The 9,315-nt window shown below is 37.0% G+C and overlaps 2 protein-coding genes across 3 annotated transcripts; both read left to right on the forward strand.

Annotated features, from left to right (window-relative positions):
- The first annotated feature begins 279 nt into the window (after positions 1–279).
- On the forward strand, positions 280–3,613 carry LOC147484956 (Tetratricopeptide repeat (TPR)-like superfamily protein). 2 transcript variants are annotated; one of them, XR_015201219.1, is made up of 3 exons: positions 280–471; positions 1,587–2,733; positions 3,289–3,613. XR_015201219.1 is itself a non-coding variant. In XM_086571074.1 (2 exons), exons 1-2 carry the CDS (start codon positions 430–432, stop codon positions 2,604–2,606), a joined length of 1,062 nt encoding a protein of 353 aa, XP_086427200.1. In that variant the 5' UTR covers positions 280–429; the 3' UTR covers positions 2,607–2,807. The 2 variants fall into 2 exon arrangements, 1 of the variants encoding a protein (XP_086427200.1); XM_086571074.1 differs by lacking the exon at positions 3,289–3,613 and having other exon boundaries at positions 1,587–2,807.
- A 1,754-nt stretch (positions 3,614–5,367) lies between these two features.
- On the forward strand, positions 5,368–8,642 carry LOC147484957 (FT-interacting protein 3-like). Its single transcript, XM_086571073.1, has 2 exons — positions 5,368–5,695; positions 5,820–8,642. Exon 2 carries the CDS (start codon positions 6,129–6,131, stop codon positions 8,451–8,453), a length of 2,325 nt encoding a protein of 774 aa, XP_086427199.1. The 5' UTR covers positions 5,368–5,695; positions 5,820–6,128; the 3' UTR covers positions 8,454–8,642.
- The last annotated feature ends 673 nt before the right edge of the window (positions 8,643–9,315 follow it).

Here is a 9,315-nt window from a genome sequence, read left to right on the forward strand (position 1 = left end):
TTTTTACCTATCAAAAAAAAAATTCTGACATTTTTTTTTCCCATGATAGACTCTTTCCTCAATAAAAACTACTAGCCGAGTGATAGTAGTAAACTAAACTTACATGACTTGGACGATAACTCATGTTGCTATTACAAGTATTCTGCTAATAAAAAGGACTACAACATATTCACTATACTTACCTAAAAAAAAAATCACTATAATAATACATTTCCTTTTCGCACGGAAAATATTTTCTTAAAAAAGTATTTACAGCCCAAAAAACTTGCGCAATTCATTTCAGGAAAATACCGATTTACGGAATTGTGGGCCTTACGATGAAAACTAATTTCCCACCCATTTACCCATTTGTTTGGAAAACCCGCAAAACAAACAATCCCTTAACAACGAACCAAATTTTAAACTGCCAGGCGCGAGTGATCGAAAGACATGTTGATGCCGCGCGTTTCTCTTTCTAACACCTCAAAACTGGTTAGTTTTCCCTCTCTTCTTCACCTCATTTCATCTCTTATTTTTTAATTTGCTACTATATTCCGAGTTTATTGATAGATAATTGTTATTACTATTATGAAATTAACTTTTCAAATTGATAAATTGTACTGGTACTTAACTAATTAACAGTGAGTAAGTGAGAGTGGAGTGTGAAACCACTTACTAAAACAAACAAATCCTTTTTACCCTAGTTTATCGTTCTATACTCTCCAAGAAGGCAACATTGGATACATGTTAGATACTCGTAATGAAGTAACTCTAACACCTAAAGTTTCTAAAACTTGTTATTAGTGAACAATCGACATAGTTGATGCATGTGGTGGTTTGAATGTCATATGTTCCCACTTAAAACAATGTGCTAACGATTGATGAAAGATTGTTGCATGTAAATGACTTGGAAGTTACAACAGTTGCTATTAAATGTTGTTGGTAATAAGATAAACTGATTTGATATATTGATGAGTCTGTTATGTATTTATGTATAACTAATCTTATTATGTGAAGGAATTTATTGTTTTAGTGAAGTATCATCGTTGTACCCTATCCTAGTTGTTTAGGATTTGTAGTGTTGTTGTGTCCATGTCGTATCAGTCATCATGTAGATATGTTCTGTCTTTGTGAACCAATGAACATGTGTGGTTGTTAGTTCTATTCTCTGTCTCAGGGTTTACGCTAGAAAGAAATGAAATGCTTTGAGTCAGTGTATGAGTGGTTATGATATTAACAAGGTCCTCATGAACCTAAAAAGTCTTAATTCTAATAAAAATGAAGATCCTATCAAGATTTAGGAAGGAGGGGTGTTATTGGAGTTATGGTTTTGTGGATAGAGAATATCTTTGTTCAACAAGATAAGGGTAAACATATTTAGTTTATTTTATATTTATCCCAAGGTTCATTTGTGTACTTTAGTGAATGTTGTTGTTGCACTTCTGTTGTATCTTCACTTGGTATTTTTTCATGTATGGGGTTAAGAATGCCTGAAGAGAAACTTATGGTAAAGCATGATCCATTTGTTTGTTGACATTTCTTTTTGTTTAGAGTGCTTTGTCATAATACCTTGCTAACATTAGTGACTTCTATGTCCATTGCTGCAGAAGGGTTTACCATCGGCCCATCTTGGGGTTAGTAGGATGTGGTCGTACGTTGCCATTCTAAGTAAATATGTTAACGGTTACCAATTGGTGGTGACACAAGCATCTACTAGTGATCATAAGGTGACGGACGGGGTTTTGTCTGGACTTATCGCTGAAGAAGAGAATGATCCGGTGTTTTACAAGGAAACATGTACTGCTTATATTGAGAGACTATGCAAATCAGGTAACGTTGCAGACGCGGCTAGATTATTGCAGAGTCTACACAATAAACATATTTTCTTGGGCCCAAGAACGTATAATTTGCTTCTGACAGTTGTGCATGAAGGGAAAGATTTTGAACTATTGTCGAAGATATTCAAGGATGCCTTAGTATCCTGCAACTTTCTAAATCCGCTCTTTTATCCTACTCTTGCCAAAGCCTTTTTAAATTCAACAGATTTTGTACCCTTACTTAAATTCGTTGGTGAAGTGTCAGAAATGAAATGTCCGAAAAGCACCATTATCATAAACAGGATTATCATTGCCTTTGCTGAATCCAAGCAGATAGATAAAGCTATAATGATATTTGATCTTATGAAGGGTCTCAATTGTAAACCAGACCGGGTTACATATAACATAGTTATGGATATCTTGGGCCGAGCAGGTTGGATAGATGAGATGCTTCATGCCTTTGCTTCCATGAAAGAGTTCAGTCTCATCCCAGATATCATATCTTATAACACCTTGATTAACAGCTTTAGAAAATTGGGGAGATTGGATTTGTGTGTTGTCTTTTTACAGGAAATGCGAGAGAACGGAGTTGATCCAGACTTGCAAACGTATACTGCAGTGATTGATAGCTTTGGTCGATTAGGGCATATTAAGGAAGCACTGGGATATTTTGGCCAAATGAAAAGGAGAGGGATCCATCCTTCAATCTATATATACCGCTCATTGATCAGTAATTCAAAGAAAGCTGAGAAGTTAGACTTGGCCACTAGTTTATTGGAAGAGATGAATTTTTCTGTCTTAAATTATTAGTCCCTATAGTGTTTTTAAAGAGGAACATATGTGGCCACACTGTTCTGAATTGAATTTCAGGGGCATATGAGTTGAGTTCGAAGATAGAAGAGCTTCACGACCTTCATCTAATGTGCTTATCTATATGGTATGTAATTTCTGCATATTTACTGATTGTTTTGTTTTCAATCTAATACCAGGAAAATATTTACATCATTTCAACGTTTGTGTGGAGTTACTATATATGATTATGGGCAGCGGTTTCTTGTATGTCAGAAATGCTGAACTATCAGAAGCAGAATAGAGTTATGGCCACCTTAGCACTGTATAGTATCCTATTGCGTGATTTTCTGGAATTTCCTTGTGAAGCTTGTAACTTCATTTCAGGATCTTGTTCTACTATACGCACACAGACACCATTTATATCACCAGCGACTGGGACCTTATAATTTCTTACTGTGTTGGAAGAAATTAAATGATAAAATATCTTTGATGGTTTTCCTTCCACGTATAGGTTATCATTGTTTAGGAGCAATATGGTGTCTTTGAATTGTGGACAGTATTTAGTCTTTGCCACTATGTAGTCTTTGCTAGTTTCTCTGAACTTATTGGATAGATCAGACGTCAGAGTACCTCTTTTTGTGTTGATTGTTATTTGTTTGCCGATGCTATACTATTCGTTCAAATTCATTTTCTCATGCAGCTGGGTCCGCATATATTGATTGGCATAGAAACAGAATCTGTGAAACTCTAGACATCAGTGCTATGCTGCTCTCAACCATGGTAATGTTCACAATGAGGAGAATCAGTGATTTGCTCCAGCCACATGACAGAGTCATTCCTATTTTGTGTAACTCTGGTTCAATGGCTGTCCATGGCCCAAGCATGTATATCTTGAATTGGTTCGTGTAGTATGGTAATTCGGAACTCTCAAAAGGGCTCAACTAAATGTCTGATATTGTAGAAATAAGTATATTTAAGATAAATTCGTTAGAGAATAAATCACAGTGACCTTTTTGTTTGAGAAATGTATGATATCTTAGACAGGCGAGCTGTTAGAGGCGCAATATAATTCCTTTGTCTTCCCGTCGAGAACGAATTCTTTCACCATAGGTGATAGGAGTGTTCAACATCAGTGGGTAAAAATGCCACTGAAGAAGAGGAACTTTCGAATATTTTGATGGAGATCCCAAATTTATGTGGAGTCCAGCGTTCAGGGCCCGAGCAAGAATCTCTTTTATAGTCACGTACAAAGATCCACTATTGGACAATGCCTTGTAAAAATGGTCCTAAGACTAGGTGTGTAGGTACTAGGGCCTAGGGGAAGGTGAGCTGGAATTCTGGAAAAGTTCTCTGCCAGTTATCTCCGAAATCCACTTTTCTCAATAAGTGGACTATTTGATGCATTTGCTTTTGGCTTTTCCTCTGCGCCGACCAAGAATGTTTGTTTGTTTTCCATGTTTTTATCTCATAGTGGGTCTCCACATTCATTGAAGAAAAGGACCCACGAAATACATCTCTGCGTGATAGGTATATTCGTATATCCATATATACTGTAATACTGGTATCTAATTCAAAAATTGCTAATTAATAAATGGCAACGGTCTAACCATGTGAGACCTTGGCTAAAATGTCACGTGCACAACATTTTCACACAAAACAGATTTGATTTTGCAAGCTTTTTTTTGGATTGTTTTTGGTGTGTAGCATTTGCGGCTTTTTTTTTTTTTTTTTTTTCCATGGAAAATGGGTTTGATATTTAAGATTCGAGTTTGTACAAGACATCCAATGGTGAAGTACAAACATAAATGTTATGTATTACTGAGGTAGCTCTTTAAGATAAACTTGTTTTCCTGTATTGTAAAATTTAAGCTAAATTTTTACAGTCCATCAAAACACCAGATATGCAATCGCTTAGTCAAGTCTAGTTCTCCTCGCATAGTTTGTGCCTCTGTCTCTTTGGGTCAGAGGTTGTGTACCTACTCTAGAACAATGCCAAAAATTACCCTAGAAAAAAATAAATAAAACAAAAGATTCACAAAATTTATTTTGAAATTATATATGATTTCGTTGAAATCAAATGTCTTTTACCTTTTCTTTAACCAGTCACTCCACGCATGTTTACATATGTTTCCAATAGGGTAGTATGAAGCTATGAACGTCATGCAAGGACGGAGACAGCTCCCACCCCAAACAGTTTGAAAAACATGAAAATACACAATAATAAACACAATTTTTTTTGAATCTATAAGGCTTCACCTTTCCAAAAAAAATTCAGAATAGTGTATTATTGCCCACTTATATACCTTGTTCTCCTAACCCAAATTCCTGGCTCCATCCATACATGACGGGGATGTTAATAGTAATGGTAAGTTGGTAATTATAGGATCGTTAGACAATTAGTAATCTCTACACTATATGATAGCCGGATTTTGAGGAACCCACTCTCCACTATCGAGTAGACAAATTGAAATATTTCTATTTATTCAATTTATAAACACTTCCCTAACAAAAATTAGAAACTCCCAATTTATTAATAATTTAGAATAACTCTCTTAATGTAATTTAAATTATATAATTATTCTCTATTTTTCTCCCTTAATTTAAAACAAGTCCTATTTTATTAATAATTTAGAAAAAAAACTCCCTAATCACTTAAATAATATAATTATTTCTTATATTAAATTAGATGTGCCTCCCGCCCCCCCCTATGTAATTACAATTAGAATACAAAAAAACCATACTAATTATCGATCTTGAATGCCGGGTTTTAAGATTTGCATACTCGTTTATTTAGTATATTGGGCGCAGTTTCCAGTGAGTGGTTCCTAAAGGAGCCGACAGCGAGTCCTCGCATGTGTGAAACATACAAATCCGACCAAGTTCTTCGAACGTGTACCTCGGATTCTCTGTTAGGCTGTTTACCCAAAAAAAAAAAAAAAAAAAAAAAAAAAAAAAAAGTGATAAGTTGGGTTCAGTTCACCAGTGTAGTGGATTCTGTAGATTCACTAACCCATCATCTCTTTTTCTCTTCTCCTCTCTCTTGAAAGAACACCAGCCAACCTGTAGTTTAGAGAGTTGTTTTCTCATAATCTTCAACATTGTCTAAGGTACATTTGCTTCTGCAACACTTATACTTGTTTCTCTGTTAAAAAAAACAAATCTTTTTAGTGTTTGAATGCAATGTATGTTGAAAGATAATATGTTCTTCCATTTTTCACTCTGTTTTTGCAGGTTTAACTTTGGTGCATTTTGATGTTTGTTCACAAGGTTCTCTCATTTGTACTTGTACTGAAAATAAACCTATTCTAGAGTTTCATTTTCTCATAGTTTTTTCAGTTATTTATTTGTTTTGAAGTTAAATGGAGTCAGTCATGGAGAAATGTTCCAACATTTGTGAAAAAGTTGCAAACTTTTGAATCCCCATGGTGTATTTTGCTCTCAAGTGTTAACCGTTCTGTATAACTCAAGTCTTGGGGTTGTAGAGTTTGGGATTCTACAGCATTTTGTTGTTGTTGTTGTGTTGTTCTTTTTACGTAGACAATGCATAGGCCTACTCACCCACATGAAGATTTCTCCTTAAAGGAGACCACACCCCATCTTGGTGGTGGTGGTATAACTGGTGACAAACATACCAGCACCTATGACCTTGTTGAACAGATGCAATACCTTTATGTTAGAGTTGTTAAAGCGAAAGAGTTGCCAACAAAAGATGTTACTGGAAGTTGTGACCCTTATGTTGAAGTGAAGCTTGGAAACTACAAAGGAACTACTCGGCATTTCGAAAAGAAAACGAATCCTGAATGGAATCAGGTTTTTGCATTTTCAAAGGAACGAATTCAAGCATCTGTAGTTGAAATTGTTGTGAAAGATAAGGATTTTGTCAAGGATGATATTATTGGAAGGGTTATATTTGATCTCAACGAAGTGCCGAAGCGCGTTCCACCAGATAGTCCTTTAGCGCCACAATGGTATAGACTGGATGATCGAAAAGGGGATAAGGTTAAAGGGGAGCTTATGTTGGCTATTTGGATGGGTACCCAAGCCGATGAAGCATTTCCTGAAGCATGGCATTCAGATGCGGCAGCGGTTAGCAATGACGGCCTTGCAAGCATTCAGTCGAAGGTGTATCTTTCTCCCAAGCTTTGGTATCTTAGGGTCAATGTGATCGAAGCTCAGGACTTGCTACCAACTGATAAGGGTAGGTACCCAGAAGTTTATGTCAAGGCGATCCTCGGAAATCAGGCTTTGAGAACTAGGATTTCGCAGAGCAAGAACATCAATCCATTGTGGAACGAGGATTTGATGTTTGTTGCTTCTGAACCATTTGAGGAACTATTGATTTTGAGTGTTGAAGATCGTGTTGCGCCCAACAAAGATGAATTTCTGGGTAAGTGTGTGATTCCCTTGCAAAGTGTTCAGAGGAGGTTGGATCATAGGGTTGTGAATACAAGGTGGTATAATCTTGAAAAGCATGTGGTTATTGAAGGGGAGAAGAAAGAAATTAAATTTGCTAGTAGAATTCATCTGAGGATTTGTCTGGAAGGTGGTTATCATGTTCTGGACGAATCAACACATTATAGCAGTGATCTTAGGCCGACGGCAAAACAACTGTGGAAGCAAAGCATTGGCATTTTAGAAGTGGGGATTTTGACTGCTCAAGGTTTGTTGCCTATGAAGACGAAAGACGGACGAGGAACCACAGATGCTTATTGTGTGGCTAAATATGGGCAGAAGTGGGTCAGAACAAGGACAATCATTGATAGTGCTACTCCAAAGTGGAATGAGCAGTACACTTGGGAGGTGTTTGATCCATGTACTGTCATTACAATTGGGGTCTTTGACAACTGTCATTTACATGGAGGAGATAAAACTGGGGGTGCTAAGGACTCGAGGATTGGAAAAGTGAGGATTCGGCTTTCTACACTAGAAACAGATCGGGTCTACACTCATGCATATCCACTTCTGGTCTTGCATTCATCAGGGGTGAAGAAGATGGGTGAGATTCAGCTGGCTGTAAGGTTTACATGCTCGTCTTTGCTGAATATGATGCATATATACTCGCAACCTCTGTTGCCAAAAATGCACTATCTTCATTCACTTTTTGTTACTCAGCTTGATAACTTGAGGCACCAAGCTACACAAATCGTCTCAATGAAGCTAAGCCGTGCTGAGCCGCCTTTGAGGAAAGAGGTTATCGAGTATATGTTGGATGTGGATTCACACATGTGGAGTATGAGGAGGAGCAGAGCTAATTTCTATAGAATTATGGGAGTTCTAAGTGGTATGATCAAGGTTTTCAAGTGGTTTGATCAGATATGCAATTGGAAAAACCCAATTACAACAGTTCTGATCCACATTCTGTTTTTGATACTTGTTCTATATCCAGAGTTGATACTACCCACAGTATTTCTCTACCTTTTCTTAATTGGTGTTTGGCATTATAGATGGAGACCTAGACACCCTCCTCACATGGATACACGATTGTCTTATGCTGATAGCGTACACCCTGATGAATTGGATGAGGAGTTTGATACTTTCCCTACTTCTCGGCCTTCCGACATTGTGAGGATGAGATATGATCGGTTAAGAAGTGTTGCAGGGAGGATACAGACTGTGGTTGGTGACTTGGCAACTCAAGGTGAGAGGTTGTTATCCCTGCTGAGCTGGCGAGACCCAAGAGCTACAGCTCTATTTACTACATTCTGTTTGATTGCTGCTGTTGTGCTATACGTTACACCATTTCGAGTTGTGGCGCTTCTCTTGGGGTTTTATGCATTGAGGCACCCTAGGTTCCAACACAAGCTTCCTTCCGTGCCACTTAACTTCTTCAGAAGATTGCCTGCAAGAACAGACAGCATGCTATGAGGAGAGGTTATTATATGTGTTTTCACTGGTCCACTCTCTAACATCTTTCTATGCATGTGTTAGTAATGTTAAATTGAAGAAAGTAGCTAGTGACTACCAAAGATATTTGGCAGATATTTCATGATATGAGATGTAATTTTTCCTTGTAATTTTTAGGAATTATAAATATGCAGTCTGCTTGTGTGGTTATTGATGCCTTTTCACCCGTTTGTGTTTGATACTTTGAGTTATCTGTGTTCTTCGGTTCGTACATTTAGATATGTGAGCTTTAGCTTAAGACAACATATTAACATTCAAACTGTTAAAGATTACAGGATACAAGGTTTTATGTGGGTCTAGTGTTGTAAAAACCAGTAATGCTTAGGAGACCAAAACCTGGAAATTTACACCTTAGCTTCCTTGCCCTTTTCAGTTACTAAAACATTGAGAATTTGAAATACTAATGTAATCTTTGGAAGTTATGAACTCGCACTTAGTTAGTAAGTTCGGGGACGGAAAGGAAAATCCTGATTCCGGTCTTTATTAGCCTAAAACCCGTTGACTTTATGAATTACATCTAAAGCCCACCCAGTTTTTATGAATTACGTCAGCCTGGTGCCAGGCCATTCTCAGCAAATTTTGTCAGTGGTATCCTTTTTTTGTCGGAGATCATAAATTCATAAGGTAAGAAGAGCGTAATTCTGCAACTTATTTTGTTGATGGCGTCAGTAATTTTTCTTGATTTAGCATGTTTTTGCGCAAAATATATACCAAATAACTCTATCAATCTACAGTGTACCAGTATATGTATATCCCCAACTCAGTGGTTTCTGGAGGAATTTTTATGTAAATATTAGAAATTTCGAATCACGGCAATAAAACA

This window comes from Coptis chinensis, chromosome 7 (assembly GCF_015680905.1).
Source record: "Coptis chinensis isolate HL-2020 chromosome 7, ASM1568090v1, whole genome shotgun sequence".
NCBI classification, from domain to species: domain Eukaryota; kingdom Viridiplantae; phylum Streptophyta; class Magnoliopsida; order Ranunculales; family Ranunculaceae; genus Coptis; species Coptis chinensis.